The sequence below is a fragment of the Emys orbicularis genome, chromosome 1 (genome assembly GCF_028017835.1).
Source record: "Emys orbicularis isolate rEmyOrb1 chromosome 1, rEmyOrb1.hap1, whole genome shotgun sequence".
NCBI classification, from domain to species: domain Eukaryota; kingdom Metazoa; phylum Chordata; order Testudines; family Emydidae; genus Emys; species Emys orbicularis.
The window spans coordinates 137,723,661-137,744,864 of NC_088683.1; the positions used below are offsets into that span (position 1 = coordinate 137,723,661).

Genomic DNA, 21,204 nt, shown 5'->3' on the forward strand with positions numbered 1-21,204 from the left:
CACCCCCCAGTTTCATGTGTGGTTGTTAATAAAAAATACGTTTCTGTTCATTACTGTTTCCATCATGTTCTTTTGGAGGAGAGTCTGTCTGAAGGGGGGGAAGGGGCTTGGTAATTGGACAGGACAGTCACCTTTAGCAGGGTACAGAGGCGGGGGCAGGTCCAGCAGGAGGGCACATACACAGTGCAGTGACTAGTTACCCTGGTCATTCTGGGAGGTGGTTTTCATGTTATGTGGGGGGGGGGGTTGCTCTGTGACTTTGTGGAGGGGGAGGGCAGTTACAGATCTTATGCAGCGGTCCTTTTCCTGGATCACAGAGCCACGCAGCAGGGGATCTGTAACCCTCCTCCCCCTGCCATAAAGTCACATAGCCCCCACATACACGCAGTCCCGCTCAGGAGGGCTGGCAGGCTCCGTTGAAACAACCAGTCCACCACTGCGAATCCTGTCATTCCTGGAGTTTAGAAGCATCATTTGCATCAGTACACTACACCCGCTCCCCACCACAGTCTGCGTCCCAGGTTTAAAACATTCCCGCGAAAACAGTAATAAAGACAACGGTGTTCATTAAGAAAATAAAACTGATTTTATTTTTTTGGAAGGGGGTGAAGGGGGTATGTAACTGGAGAGGATAGTCAACATTAACTGGGTAAAGAAACGGGGGCAGGTTCAGCTTCTCTGTACACAAACTGAAAAGTCACTGATAACCGTGCTCACTCTGGAACCTAGCTTTCAAAGCCTCCCGGATGCACAGCGCGTCCCGCTGGGCTCTTCTAATCGCCCGGTTGTCTGGCTGGGCGTAATCAGAAGCCAGGCTATTTGCCTCAACCTCCCACCCCGCCATAAAGGTCTCCCCCTTGCTCTCACAGAGATTGTGGAGCACACAGCAAGCTGCTATAACAATGGGGATATTGGTTTCGCTGAGATCACAGCGAGTCAGTAAGCTTCTCCATCTCCCCTTGAGACGGCCAAAAGCACACTCCACCACCATTCTGCACTTGCTCAGCCGGTAGTTGAACAGTTCTTTTTCAGTGTCCAGGGCGCCAGTATAGGGCTTCATGAGCCAGGGCATTAGCGGGTAGGCTGGGTCCCCGAGGATCACTGTAGGCATCTCCACATCCCCAAGAGTTATTTTGTGGTCCGGGAAGTAAATACCTTCCTGCAGCCGTCTAAACAGACCAGAGTTCCTGAAGACGCGAGCGTCATGAACCTTGCCTGGCCATCCGACTTTGATGTTGGTAAAACGTCCCCTGTGGTCCACCAGTGCTTGCAGCACCATTGAAAAGTAGCCCTTTCGGTTGATATACTGGCTGGCCTGGTGCTCCAGTCCCAGGATAGGGATGTGAGTTCCATCTATAGCCCCACCGCAGTTTGGGAATCCCATCGCGTCGAAGCCATCTATGATGACCTCCACGTTTCCCAGGGTCACTACCTTTGAGAGCAGTACCTTAACGATTGCGTTGGCTACTTGCATCACAACAACCCCCACGGTAGATTTGCCCACGCCAAAGTGGTTCGCGACTGACCGGTAGCTGTCTGGCGTTGCAAGCTTCCAGAGGGCTATGGCCACTCGCTTCTGGACAGTCAGGGCTGCTCGCATCCGGGTGTCATTGCGCTTCAGGGCAGGGGACAGCAACTCACAAAGTTCAAGGAAAGTCCCCTTCCGCATGCGAAAGTTTCGCAGCCACTGGGATTCATCCCAGACCTGCAGCACTATGCGGTCCCACCAGTCCGTGCTTGTTTCCCGTGCCCAGAATCGCCGTTCCACAACATCCACATGACCCATTGTCACCGTGATGTCCTCGGCGCTGGGTCCCGTGCTTTCTGACAGGCCTGTGCTACTCTCAGACTTCAGGCCCTCACCGCGGTGCCGTAGCCTCCTCGCCTGGTTTATCTGCATCTGCCTCTGGTAAAGGTGGATGATAAGCTGGGAGGCGTTGACAACGGCCACAACTGCAGCGATGGTCGCAGCGGGATCCATGCTCGCAGTGCTGTGGCGTCCGCGCTGTCACTGACCAGAAAAGTGCGCGAACTGATTTCCCGCCGGCGCTTTCAGGGAGGGAGGGAGGGCGGTAGTGACGGACGGATGACGACAATTACCCAAAAGCACCCTCAACACATTTTTTTTACCCAGAAGGCATTGGCGGCTCGACCCAGAATTCCAATGGGCAGCGGGGACTGCGGGAACTGTGGGATAGCTGCCCACAGTGCACCGCTTCCAATGTCGACGCTTTCCCCGTTAGTGTGGACTCACAAAGTCGAATTACTGTCCTTAGTGTGGACACACACGTTCGACTTTGCAATATCGATTCCACATATTCGATTTAAGTGAAATCGAACTACCCTCGTAGTGTAGACATACCCTAAGTCAGAAATCTTGCCTCATCTGTAGAATGCCCATGTTCCTGAACTAGTGTCTAGAAAATAAAAGATAGTTGTGTCAGTTAAAGTATTATGCATGGAAAATAAAAAGGTTGCCCCACGGCTAGCTAATATGTTTCCCCGACTAGATTGCTTGGATATTTTTGTTTATTTTTGTAAATCCCATTCTTCTCTTTTTGCAATATTCTGGGCAGGGTTGTTACCATTTTTAGTTCATTTGTGCACCCAATATAGCTTCCTTCATTGAAAGCAAATTTTCCTCTTTATATGAGGAAGGAAAATTAGTGTTTTCTTACATTCCTGTGTTCAACTAGGAGAGAGAAACGTTTCTGAGAGGGTTGACACAGGGTGTTTTCCCACCACCTTCACAGTCTAGGCAAATCTGTTTTAAAGATGTCTCCAACATATGGTATTATTTTTAATGGCCTCCCTGATCAAGTGTAGAGCATAAAATCCTTAAGGTTTAGAAGTTGCAGCATTATTTATTTAAGGAGAAAGAAACATTTTCATATGGCAATATAATTTGTTAAACATAATTTTTTTTCCAAGCAGTTCAGTCCTGAACACTGATGGTTTTCTAATGTGTAGCAGATACAGTATGAATTACAGCCATGAAGAACCTTGTTTTTATATACTTAGAAAGTGTTATCAATAGTGGAAATTCACAGGTGGACAGACAAAAATGTCCTGTTCTGGGATTAACTGCAAAGTAAACTCTGCTACACACATGTGCCATCTGGATCTATTTTCGTTTTTGCACATTATAGAAAAGGGAGGAAGTAGTCCATTGTTTTCTCATCCAACTCATAGATTTGCAGGTTCCTCAAGGTAGTAATTTTTCATATGCTCTATTTAATGTGCTAGGTTGTTGGGTTTTATTTAAAAGCCCTTCTGTTGAATCAGTGGGGAGCAGTTCAAATGTTAATGCAGTGGGAAAGCTTTCTGAGCCCACAATTTTAGTAGAGAATATAATTATATGGTTGAACTTTTCCAACTACAGGGCTTTTCAGCACCATAACAGACTCATTCACTAGTGTGGGATAGTGATGAAAAACTGTACAATTATAAAAATTGTACCAAGCTCCTCAACTATAATTGATTTTGTAGTTAAGGAATGATACCTCCAACTCAAAATATGAAAAGGTGCTTATAAATCCACAGTTACAGTATAGTGTTCTGCTGAACTGTTTGGCATCTATAGCCAATTCACAGTACAGTACATGCAAAGTCTCTTAAGCAGTAAGATGCAGCAGACAGTGCATTTCCAAGGGATTACTGCACACTTTGTGAATTGTGAGGCACAAGGCTGAAGGGCAAAGACTTCAACCACCCAAGAAGAATCATCATGTCTCAGAAATGCACTGCCTGGATTTTATTGCTATTCAAATAATGGAAACTACAAAGCAAATAAGGAAAATTGATTTAAAAATTGCAACTTTTAAAAAATTAACAGCAATGTGTAGGTAGCAGAGAGGTTGAAAAATATATTTTAGATAAAAGCCAAATATTACTGTTATGATGGATGAATTCATACAAAACTGTACAATCAAAATATGGCATTACTTACAATAAAGAAGGCTTGTCCATATTACAATAAAATAGATAAAATTCAATAAACAAAGATTATAACAGTTTAATAACACCATCCTGTGTGCAATCCAAAACCCACTGAAGTCAAAAGATTTCAGTGCCTATGTTTGTCCTCACCCACAACTATTTCAGATTTGGGGACAATTTTATACCTTCAAGTCAGCGGGATTGCTATGGGTACCCGCATGGCCCCTCATTATGCCAACATTTTTATGGCTGACTTAGAACAACGCTTCCTCAGCTCTCGTCCCCTTACGCCCCTACTCTGCTTGCGCTACATTGATGACATCTTCATCATCTGGACCCATGGGAAGGAGGCCCTTGAGGAATTCAACCAAGATTTCAACGATTTCCACCCTACCATCAACCTCAACCTGGACCAGTCCACACAAGAGGTCCACTTCCTAGACACTACAGTGCTAATAAGCGATGGTCACATAAACACCACCCTATGCCGGAAACCTACTGACCGCTATACTTACCTACATGCCTCCAGCTTTCATCCAGACCACATCACAGGATTCATTGTCTACAGCCAAGTTCTAAGATTCAACCTTTGCTGTGATCCCTCAGACAGAGACAAACACCTAGAGAATCTCTGTCAAGCGTCCTTAAAACTGCAATACCCACATGGTGAAGTGAAGAAACAGATTGACAGAGCCAGAAGGATACCGAGAAGTTACCTACTACAAGACAGGCCCAACAAAGAAAGTAACAGAACGCTACTAGCCATCACCTACAGCCCCCAACTAAAACCTCTCCAGCGCATCATCAAGAATCTACAACCTATCCTGAAGGACGATCCCTCACTCTCACAAACCTTGGGAGACAGGCCAATCCTTGCTTACAGGCAGCCCCCCAACCTGAAGCAAATATTCACCAGCAACCACATCACACAACAAAAACACTAAGCCAGGAACCTATCTTTGCAACAAACCCCGTTGCAACTCTGTCCACATATCTATTCAAGGGACACCGTCATAGGACCTAATCACATCAGCCACACCATCAGGGGCTCATTCACCTGCACATGTACCAATGTGATATATGCCATCATGTGCCAGCAATGCCCCTCTGCCATGTACATTGGCCAAACTGGACTGTCTCTATGCAAAAGAATAAATGGACACAAATCAGACGTCAAGAATTATAACATTCAAAAACCAGTCGGAGAACACTTCAACCTCCCTGGACACTCAATTACAGACCTAAAAGTGGCAATTCTTCGACAAAAAACTTCAAAAATAGACTCCAATGAGAAACTGCAGACTGGATACCATCAAATTGGATTTGCAAACTGGATACTATCAAATTAGGCCTGAATAAAGACCGGGAGTGGATGGGTCATTACACAAACTAAAAACTATTTCCCCATGCTAATTTTCCCCCTACTGTTACTCACACCTTCTTGTCAACTGTTTGAAATGGACCATCCTGAATACCACTACAAAAGTTTTTTTTCCTCTTGCTGATAATAGCCCACCTTAATTGATTTGTCTCGTTAGAGTTGGTATGGCAACCCCCATCTTTTCATGTTCTCTCTCTCTCTCTCTCTCTCTCTCTCTCTCTCTGTATATATATATCTTCCTACTGTATTTTCCACTCCATGAAAGCTTATGCCCAAATACATTTGTTAGATCTCTTAGGTTATGTTTGAAGACTATCACAGTGATTGTATGCAAAAGATAGAGTTAAGGAGACACATGCTACCTTAACTTTGCATTTATTGACCATTGAGGGTGAAATCCTGTCCCCATTGACTTCAATGGGGCCAGAATTTCACCTGTAATCTTTGGTTCAGGCTTAACATTTTATTTTGCATTTGATATATATAACCTATTACAAACACACAACATGTATGTGCTGTAATAGTTGCTTATTCCTGTTTTTTAGTAATCTGAAATTCTTAATCAGGTAGGGAGGCCTTCAATAGAGAAAGCAATGGAGAATATTTCCTGTCAGGAACTGTATTAAAGGGTGAGGAGGATCGTAGCATTGAAAGTATGCATGTTCTGTGATTTTTATGTAAAGCAGTAGAAAGTATTTTCATCCTGGGACATCAGCCATGTGGATTTTCACACAGTTTTATGGTAAATTTGAAATGAATGACAAGCAGATACACTAAGAAGAATTTTGTGCTAAGAATAATTTTAGAGTTTGGTTTAAGCTATGTATTTTAAGTGATGCAAAATAGTAAGATGGATCAACACCAAATAAAATAGAGCAGCTGGAGCCAGAACAATCACTTAGTGGCAGTATTATATGCTGCCATCTGTGGGCCCCAGGTTTGATTTCCCATTCAATTGCTTGGTTCCAAGGCCAGGATTTCTGCCGAGGCATCATGCTCATCCTCTGGGCATGCCTCGCATTGCTCAAAAGCAAACTCTTGTGTGTGGTCAAAGAGTGATGTAGATGTCTCCACAGGGAGTTCCATCCAGTCATCTTTGGCCAGCAGGCTGTGGAATCATATTGGGGCCTCAAAGTTGGGGTGAAGGTTAAAACAGAAGGAAAAAACAGCAGCTGAATGTTTTTGGAATGTGCTATTAGAGTCAGCTAATTTTTGGAAACTGAAGGGCTGTGGTTTGTTGTGGAAACTCCAATGGCAAATGGCACCTGATGAGTCAGGAAACAATGTTGCTATGGCTATTAACAATTACAGCCAAATTCTCAAAGAGTGCCACGTTTGCACATCAGAGAGAAGAATTTAGCTCTTAAGTGATTGTCTCATAGTCACAGAAGTTCAAGAAAAAAGAACTTTATACAATTAAAATGGTGCTGGTGACTGTCAAAAAAAAAAAAGTGCTCAGACAAAACAATAATGCAAGGAGTGTGAGAGAGATTTTGTGAAAACAGTACCTAATAGCTCTATGTTAAAAGAAGGCAGCACTGTACAGAACCAGGAGACTTTGTGCCTGATAGTTTTCAGTTGTAAGCAGAAGATAAAATGTTCCTCAGTATTAACCATGGTGGCAATGGGTGGAAAAATCTCTCCAAGCTGTTGTAGTTCCAGATCATCAAGCTCATGTGTTTTTCAGTTTCTGCAGAATTAGAACTCTGGGGCTTTCTTGGGTGGGTGAATGCTCAAGCCCAAATAGGTGTTATTCATACTGATCATATTTGCATATGAGTCACATTCAGTCTGTGAATTTGCCAGATGTCCATTTATTTTTATTTAAATAATGAGATCATTCCATGAAGTGAACATAATCTAAAAATATAGAGGAAAGACTATTTAGAAAAACAACATTCAAAATGATCTACTTACATATTTTCACATTTCATATATATTTCGTTAGCAGAGGCGCAGTGATGTTGAAAGCACTATTTATTAAAATTTGTTTGACTGTGGATAACATTTCATTAAGCAATATATTGCGTAACAAAGCTGCTTGGTTTTTTTTCTTCCTGGCCTATTTCTACATTAAAGGAAATATTCTCCTCTTGAATGTACTTGAAATATATACCATTTTCAAAGCCAGAGTCATTTCATTATGCTTCTCATGTTATAAGAGGAAGCTAAGTGTTTATACACAGTGCTTTGTCATTTACTGTAGCATGAAAGAGTTTAAAAATATAATGTTTAATGGGAAGGCAAAGCTAACACATAAAATGAGCAGACAGGAGACAACTGAGGTTCTGATCTCTTATTTTACTCAGTTTACATAAACTTTAAAACTTTTAACAAGCAATAAACTTTCCTTATGAAAAATGGTGAATATCTAACCAATTGAACCCAACAAAAAAAATCTCCAAACATATGGCTAATCCACCTGAGACTCTTAAAATCAAAGCCTCTATCTCAAAAGCCAAAGAATTCTGAGTTTGTTCAGATACACCCAAACCACCCCATGCAGGAAGTATTTACATCAATACTTTGTGAAATAAATACATTTTCAAGTACACAGTTTGAGATTGCTGCCTTGGATAAGAAAGGTAACACCATTGTGTCACAGATCACACATCTGGAGGGCTGCTTTGGTTTACATGAAACAGAATCTGCACAATCAGGCTGAAAGAAAAGATGGGGAGGGAGTTTAGCTGAATACCTTATTAAAGGATAGGCCATAAGTGGAGTAAAGGAAAAACTGTTAAAAATGAGTTTCATGCTAAGCTTATCTAACTGATATGTCTACCAGAGGGAGCAGAATATGAGGACCTAGTGATATTTCTAGAGAAATGGGTCCCAAATGTTCTTTGCTATCCATACCAGATGATCCTACGTAAGTTGAGCTATATCTCCCCTTCCTATGGAGAAACCAAGGGAGAAGATAAGAGGCACAGAAAACTACTGCAAGTTTCCCCATGAAGAGAGCTCTACAAATCTTCTTCTTGAAGGCTTCAGGGAGGCTTCAGAAGGGGGCGGGGGGGGGCAAGACGTTCCAACTATAGAGACTACCAAAAGGACACCTCCAGATCCACAGAGGAATGAGCTGTGAGAGCTCTTGCCTTCATATTGCTCCCTGGTCTACCCTGCCCCCACTAACCACTGCTGCTTTGGGGATTATGTTGCTCTGGGCTCGGCCCACCCACCCACCCACATGCACACCTCCGATGGCTTGTCTGTAACAGGTGTTATCAAACTATATAAAATATGAGCTAAATTCAGATCTGGCAGTGTGTGGCGCAATGGCATCTGCACTACTAGTGAGAATGGCAAAAAGTTCCTTTGTAGCTAGAGACGTGCATGATGCAGCCAAATGAGAGGAATTACGTAGAAGCTGTTGTACAATACTGGTGGAGAGACTGAGGAGGGCGTAGATTCTAGGAAAAAGGGATGTAGTTTGGGTGGGCTATGAGAGACATTGAGAGCTGCTGAAAGTCACACTGTGTGAAACAGTATTTCAGCAAGAGTCTTGTTTGCATTGCAAGAGATTAGAAGGAATATCAGTGAAGAGATTCATGACAACCTGTATATTTATCATAGTTTATTCAGTCAAAATTGTAACTAAATCATAAAGGCATTTTTCAAAGACAAGTTAGGCGGTACCATTGGGCTGGCATAGCACTATGTATTAAAATAGAAAAGCTGTTATCTATTAGAATATAGCACTCATGCAAACATTTGTGATAGCATTATGGCAACTTATGGGTAGCAAACTGTCTAAATACATAGTCTGAAACATACCACAGGATCTGAGGTTTTTGTTGAAAGCTATAATTAAATCCATGAATGCTAGATGTGTGGTGCATATAATATATTTTCATAAACCGTGGCCATTTGCAGATGCTAACCACTTAAGGCCTGCCAGGGCCACATGGCCTCATATTGGTATTTTGCTAGTATTACAGCTGTATGAGCAATCTGCATGACTGTTAGAAAGCTGATTACAGTTCAAAACCTTGCTTACTCACTGGTGCACCACAGTTTGCCAGATGTGGTACAAAATTAGATTTCTTCTGAATTTCATTACCTACTTCTCTTGAGTGGCATAACTTTACACGTCTCATTAGACTTATACCACTACTTCTCACTCTAGCCCCAGGAGTTTATTATACATAAATTCAATTGAAATATGGCTGCCCAAAAGAAGGTTGTGTTGAAAGCATTGCTCTGCTATTATATTAGTTGCTTCATATTAAAAAAAATTAAGATATAAATGATAGGGCTTCTGCTATTCATTTTGTTCACTAATAATATAACATTCAGAAGTTCCAAAAATATTTATGTAAACCATGTTACTGTGTCATTCATTTATGTCCTGGCAAATGCAACACTGTGGGGCAAATCCTGTCACTTTGCTCCACCCTCTTTATCACAGCGGGCCCTGCCCTCAGTGGAATGAATTATTGAGTTCCCCACAGCCTGGATGGAGGGGAATCCAGCAATATGCAGAATAGAGACAGTGAGTGAATAAAAAATGTTTAGTACCTCTTTTGCTGTGTTGACCAACAAAAATACATCATCAAATTCAAAGTGAAGTGTTTGCAGGTGGTTTCAGTTGCATTTAGATGTAGTGTTCAATTTGTTGTAGAAGTGGTGTCTTTTATATCAAAACCAGTGGGAATTTTCAAAGACTCTGGGATCATTAGAACAAGCCTTTCATCTTTAAGAAACTGTGTAGTTGTTGCTGGGTCAAGTGGTTTTAACCGTCAAACCCAGATCAGCAGTTTGGATATTGTCTGGAATGTCCTTCACCTCTTTGCAATAACTATAAAGAAATTATTTTACACAAACAACCCAAATAATAATTTTAGTGGATTCGGTAAGTAGAATGGCTAAAACTGTATATTAAGGGGAAAATTATACAGTGATATAAATGGTGATGCTTTATTTCACATCTTTCTGTTAGTTCCTGCTCCTCCCACCCTTTTCTTCTCCTTTAACTATAGGTGAAACCCCGTTATATCGGGGTACTGGCGGCAGGGCTCCAGCGGTGATTTAAAGAGCTCCGGGCTCCGGCCGCTGCAGGGAGCCCGGGCCCTTTAAATCGCCAGCTGAGCCCCGCCGCCGCAGCCCCGGGGTTAGCAGCGGCAGGGCTCTAGCGGTGATTTAAAGGGTCCGGCCCTCCCCGCAGCAGCCGGAGCCCCGGGCCCTATAAATTGCCGGCCGAGCCCCGCTGCCGCAGCCCCGGGGTAGCAGCGGCAGGGCTCCAGCGGTGATTTAAAGAGCCCCGGGCTCCGGCCGCTGCGGAGAGCCCGGACCCTTTAAATCGCCGCCCGAGCCCCGCTGTCGGAGCCCCGGGGGTAGCAGCAGCTGGAATATCAGAACTATTTGGTTGTAGTTTTGTAACCCCTGTTTCTTTCAGAATTCATTCAGGGTGCAATAAACTTTCATAACACTTTTACAGATTGTTTAAGCAGTATTTAATATTTAAAATTATCTGACTACTGTACTGTAAAAAATATCTTTACTGTCATGTAATTTGGCTGGAATTTGGTTGTTCTTTTGGAGGAAATACTGACTAGTCACTTCAGAGAATGCATCATTGATTATTATCTTTTTAAGAACTGCTAACAGTGCATGGGAAAAGGAAAAAAGTGATGTGTTGGAGGTCTGTCAAAGACGGGATGTTCTATTACAAGGGACTAAACCCAGTAATATTGTTGTGTTTACCCTGTGGATAGGCTGACAACTTAAAAGTGCCCAGACCAAGACACTAACCATCTAGCATTTACAGTACTATGTTTGTGTAAGATTCCCCAAAGTATTTAATAATCTGGACATTTTAATATTATCTAACAAACACCGACAGCTGTTGAATAACTATGGGTAGCCATTTATTCATTTTAGTTAGAGGAAAATCAGATATATGGACATGTGATTAAATTTCATTGTATCATTAAAATCCTGCATGTACTCAATGCATTTAATTTCAAAATGGTTTTATTTACAATTTGGTATTTATTTCTTGTTTTTTTGCTAATTAATTTTTTCTTGTTTTTCCAACAGCTCGATCAAGTTGTCCGCCAACGTAGCCTGTGTAGTTTGGAACTATTCCTCTCATGTGCACAGAAGCAATTAAGCACTTTATTAAAAGAAGAACCAATCACTTCAGAGCAAGAGAGAGAAACTGAAAATCTAAACGGCAATGAAAACATGTGATTCGTGATGCTACAAATCTGTATGCTGCAAATTACAAAATCTCTCTTCTTTTTAAAATATGGGACTCTATCATTTGTCAAGACTGATCTAAAACAATGTTTAGTAGAAACTATCCGCAGGTGACTTCATTTGATTTTTTAAAATTATTATTACTGGTTTGCAATATTAGAAATAAGAAAATAATTGGAAGAAATTCTCAATATTAAACTGTGCACATGTTGTCATCTTTAAAGCCTTCAGTGGCCTATTAGTGATATCGTAGGCAAATGCAGTGGTGATAATAACATTGCCTTGTTATGGCTGTTTACAAGAGATGTCAGCATGTGTCCATATAATTTATTAGTATTTTTGACACAGAAAAAGGCTGTGATTTGGCCCCTGATTCAGCAAGGCATTTAACCGCATATGAAAGTCTATCCATATCCCCCTGGTACATGATCAATGCATTGCTGCCCTGGGGGCCGTAGAATCTTATCATCACATGTGTCTTATTTATCACTACTGTCAATACTGAGTCATAAGAATGCTGCTCAACATTTTTAAAAAAATTGTTTCTGAAGATTATTCTCCAGCATTGGAAGAGGAATGTTTTTTCTTAAAAAAAAAAAAAAAAACCCCAAACACCACATCTTTTTACACTGAGACAAAAAAGTCTAGAAGTCACTTGTATTGTAAAAACTCATCTGTGGTGAATATTTCTCATTTCTGTTCTTGAAAGATACTGTGATTCCAAAAATCACTTTTTCTCATTAAAGTGGATCTTCGGTAATTGACTTCAATTATAGGAAAGGATACATTTAAATATTTAGGGTGAAGTGCTGCACTTCTTACTCTGGTAGAATTCCCACTGACCACAGTGGAAGCCCTACCTGAGTAGGGAATGCAAGACGGTGCCCTTAAAGCGCCTGATTCAAAGCCTATTTGAAGTCAATGAAAATTTGCCCATAGACTTCAGTTTGCTTTGGATCAGGCCTTTAGGCTCTGACCCTGCAGTGGAGAGCATGAAGGTGGACTGCTGTACCTGTGCACTATTGATTGTAGAATTGGGGCCTTAGTTTGTAAGATTTCAGAATCAATTAACAAAAAATGAGAATGTTGCTCATAATTATGAATGTAAATAAATGATGAGTGATATCTCACATAACAAGTTAGTGCCTCGGTGGGGAATCTTGGACATTTATTCAGTGCAATTTTAATTGTAAGTAGACCTATTTTGCCATTGAAATTAATTAATTTGACTTTACTATAAGTAGAGCTGAGTGTGAACCGAAAAATCCAAAAATAATTTCATTCCAAGTTCACCTGAAGTGGAAAAAATTCGTTTGTTTGAAACAAATAAAAAGGGGGAAAAACAAGTTTCAGATTGAACAAAATATTTTGTTTGGCCCCAAATTATTTCTTTTTTCATTTTGCTTAGTTTTGGGGGTGTTTTTTACCTATTGTTTTTGTTTTTAAATAAATCTAGCTAAACTTTATTTTATCTCTGTACTTGGCACTGGTGCAACTGCTGCTGGAATATTGTGTCCAGTCCTGGTGCCCGTGATTTAAGAAAGATGTTGATAAATTGGAGAGGATTCGTAGAAGAGCCACAAGAATGATTAAATGATTTTAGAAAACATTCCTTTGAACTCCATGAGTCTATCACAATATCTATTTAGCTTAACAAAAACAAAGTTAAGGGGTGACTTGATTACAGTTTATAAGTACCTTATGGGGAACAAATATTTAATAATGGGGTTTTCTGTCTAGCAGAGAAAGGTGTAACTCGATCCAATGGCTAGAAGTTGAAGCTAGACAAATTCAAACTGGAAATAAGGTGTACATTTTGAACAGTGAGAGTAATTAACTGTTGGAACTACTTACCAAGGATCATGATGGATTCTCCATCACTGGTGCTGAGTTACAGATTCTAGTGGGTCAAAATAATGCTGGTTAGCTAGTGGAAATAGTCAAAAGGAATGGTGTAGATGAAACTGGCTCATTCAGTTTTGACTGTCTGCCCACTTTTGTTACTCAGGTCACAATACAGGGTTTTTTTCTGAGTCATCAGAAGGATTCAGTAGCCTCAGTGGTTGGAGCACTTTTTACCACCTGTGCCAAGTCAACAGTCTTCTTAGCGTATTCACAACATGTCTTGTGACCAGGATTCATCACTGAATTTGGTCCGCTGGTTGGATCATTAGCTAGCCTATGCCAGGCCGGGTATTGACAGGGAATGCGACACGAATGCTGATCCCTGCCCTCCAGGTCAACAGTTTACAATCTTCTTCTTTGCATATGGCCCCCCAGACACAGTAATTCATGTATTTGTTAGCTCCAATTTGGATTCCATGGGGCTACATCTTAATCGTTTGGAAAGTACAGTTATACAAAGTACAACTGCTTACTTTTTTAGTGCCATTTCTCACAGACAGCACATTTCACCTGTCCTCATGATCTGCATAGGCTCTTTCCCGTGCACTTAACATATTAGTTTTCCCCTACAGAGTTGTAAATGGATTATTATTATTCATTTGTACAGTAGATGTTACAATAGCTCCAATCAGGATCGGAGGCCCATTGCTTTAGAAACATGGTCCCAGTCCCAAAGAGTTTACATTCTAATTTGAAGCAAGATGCAAAAAGTGAGCATAACAAACAATAGGAGGGAAGAAGGGATGAAGGTAACAGTAAGATCATCATTTGGTGTTCATAGACTAGTGATGTGCACAACTTACATTTATCCTGACTTTACCCAATGTAACATGCCGTTAGTGGCATGGAGTCTTGTAGGTACTGCAGGTATTGCAGCAGAGGTGGGTCTGAATGAGGGATTTGGAAGGGTAGTGACCTTACTAATTAGTTCCAGGAGGGCACTTTTTCCATGCATAAGGAGGCAGAATGGAAGAAAGTGACGAAGTGTTTGTTGGAGAAGTTTACAATGCAAAGATTTCACTGGCAACCACTGTATGCTCTTTCCATCGGTTGTAACCATCATCTGCTCTTTAATCTCAACACTTGAATATTATGATTATCTCAGACAGCTGCAGGTACTTTCACCTTTGACCGATTTAGTCCTTTTAATCTCCCTCTCCAGTCTCCAAGCAAAACTGCTGAATTAATGTCTGCTACTGCAAGTGGTGACAAATACAAATCAGAATGAGACCACAGTCATGTAAAATCAGATTGAGGATTTGGATTGCATTCAAAACCCAAGTCTTGGGGGAGAAACTATGTTATCTTGCAGAAAAAGAGCCACCCAACATGCAAACTCTGCAGCATGTAACTATAGTAAACCCCTGCCTGCTGTAGGGGTTTTTTTTTAATTATTATTTTTCATCACTTCTGTGTAACTGCAGTAGAACAGAGTGGTCTATAGTGGCATTTCATTTTTCTTTTTTTGCCAACTCTAGGCATGGGAGATCACAATCCTTTTTTTGTTCTGACATACTGAAGAATGGCAAGTGCTGTGTAAATATAAAATAGATTAAAGGCTTGCTGGGTGGAACTTTGTCTGCCTCTTTGAGAAACTGCCATCATCTTAATACAATGGACACTTTTATGGTCAGGCCAAAACTCTAATATTTTTAATATTGCAGATGGTTATGTACAGTAATTTTGGCAATCAACCATTGAAAAACAGGATGTTAACCGGACTCTTAAGAGTGGCACAGGGAACTAAAATCTCCATCTCAGTGAGTTTCCAGCTTAAAACATTGATTTGTTTATCATTTTTATTGCTAATAATCTGTAATACTTGTTAACATTGTAAGTGTTAAGAACGCTCTCATGTGTAACGAAAACTGGCTAAACGACCATAAGCAAAGGCTAATGTTAAACTGGAGTGTATCTAGTTGGGTACTGCAAGGGATCAGTGTTAGGCCAATCCTCATTTAACACCTTCGTTAATGATCTAAAAAGAGGGAGTAAACAGCACACTAATGAAATCTTAGTGCATGAATTTAATTAATCTTTTCATTAATTAGATGTTAGTGTTAGGTATCATGCTGTGCTACTTAAACTCAGTTAATTTTCATAGCTCATTTACATAATGTTTATGTGCATACTGCTACCCCCACCCCACCCAGGATCCCAATGCAAGTTTCTAGATCAGCCACTGGATCTTGCATATAGAAGCCTCTCGCAAAGGGTCACGTCCAGACAAGATTATATTTTCCACGGGCATTTTGTATGCTATTTCCAACTACAGTAACAATGAGAAAAAGTTTGAATATAGTTCTGCTCTGGGAGTTTAGCGTGGCATTTAGATTCTATCACTGTTTTTTGAAGCAGTTCCAAACAGAGAGAACATGTTGGTTACTTTCAGAGGATAAAGATAATGTTAATTGTTTTGAGACTTTGATGTCCTGATTCTCACTTACTTTACTGCTCCTTTATATCACCCTAAGCTCCCCCTAGTGTTCACTTTGACCTGCTGACATGAAAACTGTCAAGCACTTTGTCCACATTAGCACCACATGCTGAAAAATACACCTCTTTTACTAGTGTAGATGCACCATGAGACTGTAAAGTGTCCTTAAAGTGGGCATAAACAAAATTTACTCCCACTTTATGGCCACTTTATGCTGCTAGAGCAGTGTCAAGTAGCCCTAGTGTAAATGAGAAGTAAGCCCTTAAAGTCTTTAAGAAGGAAGAGGACAGCATGGCAGTAATGAAAATTGATCAGATAATTATAATGACTTCAGCATTCTTTTTTCACGAGGAATTCAGTATGGTTTATAGCAGTGCTACAGAATATTACACAGTCTGGGAGGCATTTTTCCCTGTGTATAACTATAGCCTTTAGTATTCAGTGCACTTATAGGAATAGGATTAATAATGTTTCCTCTCCTTTGATTAGGCCAGGAGTATTGGTCTAAGGCTCCAAGAAAGAGCGGTCTGTACATTAATAAAGCTAGAGCACAGATTACAAGAAAATTGCCAGTACTGCTGAATAGCGATTTTAAGCCATATTCAGACATGGTATAACTTCATTGAAGTCAGTGGAGTTGCACCCACATACACCAACTCTGAGTTTGCCCTTAGAGTGTGTATACTTCATTACCTAAAGGAAGGAGGTGTGTAGACTTTGTTGTAGACATTACCTAACCAGTTCATTTGCCATGATGATGCAGTATCTAAAAATAAATAAATAAAATGCCCTCACCATCTCACTATTATGTGGCGCAAAAGGCCAGTCTTGTTTTATACCATTTGCCACATATACACATGGTATGTTTTTATGATTACTACATTTCTAAGGGAAGAATCACTAACATTACTTTATAAAGGCGTACAGTAGCTTCCTGAGAGCACCGACACTCAGCTGAAGGTGCTAGTGACATTGTGGTATTTGGCAACCCAAAATAGAGATGATTCATTTTTTCTTTTGATCTTGTCTGTTCCAGGGTGGGTATTTTAAACTTGCTGCATAATTTTTCAGAAGAATCATTTCCTGTGATATATGTGGTATCTGTATTTTTTTAATGTCTTACATAATGCCTGTGAAATTATAGCTATTTTAATATGCGTCAGAGATTCATATTGGTTTACATAGTCTATAATTTTTCACATTTCTGACTAACTTATAAAACCAGCATTTTTTAGATTCTTTCCATTGTCCTTCGTGATTAATCTGATACACAAAGGAAGCATGAATGAATAAACACTTGTGCTATTCCATTTTTTTCCAATCATATTTTTAAACAGTTTGACAGTTAATCCTAGTAAAAAGGTAAAAAAAGTTTTATAATGAACATTTCTCAGCATTTCATTGATAATTGTTTGCTATAATTTTTTCTCATATTTGTTCCAAGCTTCCAGTGTTACTTTATCTGTAGTTTGCCTTCAAATCCCACATCAGTGACTCTCCCTATCTTTTCCTAGAGTTATTAAAATATTTCCCCTTCTCCCCACACATATAAAGGGCCATATCATACCCTTCTGCATCTCCCTACAATAATTTGTTCAGAACTTCTGAACAAATGAAAAGCAAAGATTTGTGTTTTCTGATTTCACTCTCAGCGAGGTTTCCAGAGTGCCATGCCGCTACCAAATAAGGCCATCTGTCAAGTAATTTTTAAAAACAGTCTATCTGGCTGTCTGCCTATATAGCTTTTTGTAAGATTGTCATCACAGTGTCACTATCCCCTTTAAGGGGAGTTGGGGCCGGGCACACCTAACAATCATTAATTAGCTGCTTCCCAGCCTGAGGGCACAGGACTAAAGAAGGTCAGGTGATACCTTAATGGACACTTGGACCTAATGAAAGAACTAAAAGTGAGTTCAGTCTGGACTTGGAACCACAGGGAGCAGGCAGCCTAGAGCAGAAAAAGAGAGTCTTAAAGGTAGCCCAGAAAGGGGCTGTGAACCGGGCTCAGAGGGTGGTCTGCAGAGAAATCCCAAAGGGCAGAAGAACCTTTTTATTTGTTTGAGAAGTTTGCTACCCCAAACGGGGTTATGTTTGTCTGTAACTTGGCTGGAGGGCTAAGCCACATCTCCAGCAAAGGCCGGTGTCTGGAAAGCTGAGAAAACCAACCTCAGGGAGGAAATCTGAGGCAGGGATTGCTGGCTATGCTATCTTCTACCAACAGGGGGCGCTGTGGAGCAGCCACACGCTATGACAGCTGCCTGTCACTGTGATATGAGAGTCTATTTTTGTGGACATAATTTCATAAATGCCAGCACATAGACCTTTTACCAGCTGATTGTGCCCACAGATAGCATGTTGAGACCATTTATGGTGAAATCCAGGCGCCAATGAAGTCAATTAAAGTTTTACCTTTGACTTCAGTGGAGCCAGGATTTTACCCCTAAGTGGTTAGCACTTGTACCTACAGTTAAACATGGAAAATTTTTTGTGGATGTAAATATATTTGGAGGGTGGGGGAAGAGGCTGGGTTGAGGTCCTTTGAAGATCAGGCCCTATGTTAAGCTCTTTGGAACAGGAACTGTCATTTGTACAGTGGCTAGCATAATCAGGCCCCCACCTGGTTGAGGCCTCCAGGCACTACTGCAATATAAATGTTTCATTAATAATAATGATGGGGATATGCTTGCACTTTCTTGTTGAAATAAGCTTCTGCTCCTCCAGTATGTTGTAACTGATGCCAGCTCTGTGGCATTCCCTGCTAGAAGATTGGAAATCCCATTCACAACCTCAAAATCATTGTCTTCCAAAAGGAGATGGTATCACAAGACATATGATCAACTCCATCCTAGTAAAGAGCATGATGATGATAGAAAGTGCATGTAGAAAAAACATAAAGTACGGCAGTTAGTTATCTATCCCATCCTGATTAACAATCTCACCAGGCAAATACTATTGTGAGGTTCTCTTACACGTACGTCATGTGTTGAATTTTCCCACAAAAATGACCAAATCTGTAAAGTTTGTAGATAGGTGGATTGAACAGTGTCTGCAAACAACTTCTTGGATCAAACCTACCTCTTAGTTAAACCACAGTGTCCCCTATTGAGTTAATCAGTGTCACAGAGATGAAATGAGAGCAGAAATGCTCTTGTGTGCTCAATGGATTATGAGGTAGAATGGGTCAAATTGGCTTCAATGGGAGTTCCATCCTATTGCCGCAGGACTAAATTTGGTCCATTGACATTGAAAATGTTGGTGCTGGGAGCTTGTTTGGAGGAGTATTGCATGGACAGCTTGCTAGTGATACATAAAAATAGTGCTATGTTATAATGATGGACACATTCTTCTTTTTCAGTAGTTGTATGTGAGTAAAAACCTTGATCTGCTTGAAAGAGAAATGGATACTGATGTCTGCTGATCCTAATATTGTATCACAGTTGACATATGACCAGTTCATCTCCACAGGAACAAAAAAGTCTAATGGCTAAGGACAGAATAACTTTCCATGTTACTATCTGTATGTCTACACCCAGCCACTAGTTCGGCGGCTGGGAATCGAAGTTCTGGGTTCGACTTATCGCGTCTTGTCTGGACGCGATAAGTCGAACCAGGAAGTGATCGCCGTCGACTGCGGTACTCCAGCTAGACGAGAGGAGTGCCGCGGCGTTGACAGGGGAACCGCGGCGTCGACGGGGGAGCCTGCCTGCCGCGTGTGGACCGAGGTAAGTTCGAACTAAGGTACTTCGAACTTCAGCTACGTTATTCACGTAGCTGAAGTTGCGTACCTTAGTTCGAATTGGGGGGTAAGTGTAGACCAAGCCTGAGTAACTGAAACTCTGCTATCAGCAATGACTAATGTGAGCAATAGCAGGTGAGAAAGTTTACGAAGCACAAGTATTCATACAATTCTCTAGTGACATGTAGAGCGTCTAAAGAGCACTAATAGCTGCAGCCAGGATCAACATTAACTTTCACTCAGTGTGATTATATATGTAGGCATATACGTTTTTCTGAACATTGTAAAACCTTTCTTAAACAAATTCTCCCACAGTATCTCAAATGACACAATGTAAGTTAGGGGGACAGCTCAGCAATGTTACAGAACATCCAGTTTAGCAAGGACCCAAACAATGGTTGTTTTGTCTGTTGCAGATCTAAGGCCAAATGTTTATTCCATTGATGTAACAGAACCAGGATTTCTAACTTTATCTTAAAATTTACACAATCTTCATACAGAACAGATGGAGCAAACCAGTTCCCAACCTGCTTAGTTTAACAGTTTAAAAAAAATGTTTTTAAATGAAAATGTTTTGTTTAAATATTACTTGATAGTTAACCATTATAAAAGCAAGTTGGAATCTGGTTTATAGTCTTTCACTTGGCTCTGCCAGTGTCATAAATGACTTCATTACAGCTGCTTCCAGCACTAGGCTCAGAAATGTCAATTAAAAACTTAAAAATAGATTTCATAGATTGCTCATGATGGGACCTGATTCTGACATTGTGGACTTTTCCTTGATGTGCTGAGCAAAATAGGTGCTGTTCTCCTTTAAATAAGACAAAATTGGAGACCTAAACAGGGTTCTTTCTTATAACAAAAATGGTCTAGCTCTCTGTCTGTCTAATTTGGTTGCTCTTCTATGAAAAATGACTCTCAATAAAATGGCTGCATCTAACCCAGCAGATCTGTTTCCTGCTGACTTTGAAGACATAAAGATTTTACTGCTTTTTACTCCTGCAGAGCTCAGACAGAGTGAGCTGGATTCTATTCTGGCTCACGCATCATCAACAGAATTATTAAGATCAACATCACCCTCTCATGTGGCAAACCCAAAGGAAGGGACTAAGGAGGGGAAAATCTATACAACATTCTCCTTGCAGTGATTTCTCTTTGTTAATATTGTTGGGAGAGGAGGGATTTCCCCTCCCTCACCCCATCATTACAGTATTTTGGCCTGACTCCCAAACTGTACAGATCCCCAGGGTTCTACATGGATCCCAAGGCATCAGCAGGAGGCCAGGACTATCCACATTGGGAGGCTCTGGATGGAATGCTGGCTCTATTGAAATCATGTGCGTTTTTTGTTATTGACCTCAATGGGGCCAGGATGTCATCATGTGTTTCCAAGCCCTCCTAATACTGTGGCTGTAGTAGCCTTCCCTGGCATAGGTCTCTCCAAAGAGCATCTTTGGGCTGTGCCGGAGACTACCTTTTAAGGAAGAGCCCCATCACAAAGGGGGAACCAGAGAAAGACACTGCAGCCTGGAGTCAGAGTAGGTTAATGTCCTTCCCACCACAACCCCCAATCCTGTTCACTCCTCCAACTTCCCCTATTCA

General features: G+C 40.9%; 1 protein-coding gene across 1 annotated transcript in view; it reads left to right on the forward strand.

Moving 5' to 3' along the window:
* The window catches only part of CCDC91 (coiled-coil domain containing 91), a 325,679-nt gene extending 314,164 nt beyond the window's left edge, over positions 1-11,515 (forward strand). Inside the window, exon 13 of the mRNA XM_065420717.1 lies at positions 11,363-11,515. Within this exon, the coding sequence (XP_065276789.1) occupies positions 11,363-11,515 (153 nt within the window). The remainder of the gene's footprint in view (positions 1-11,362) is intronic.
* The last annotated feature ends 9,689 nt before the right edge of the window (positions 11,516-21,204 follow it).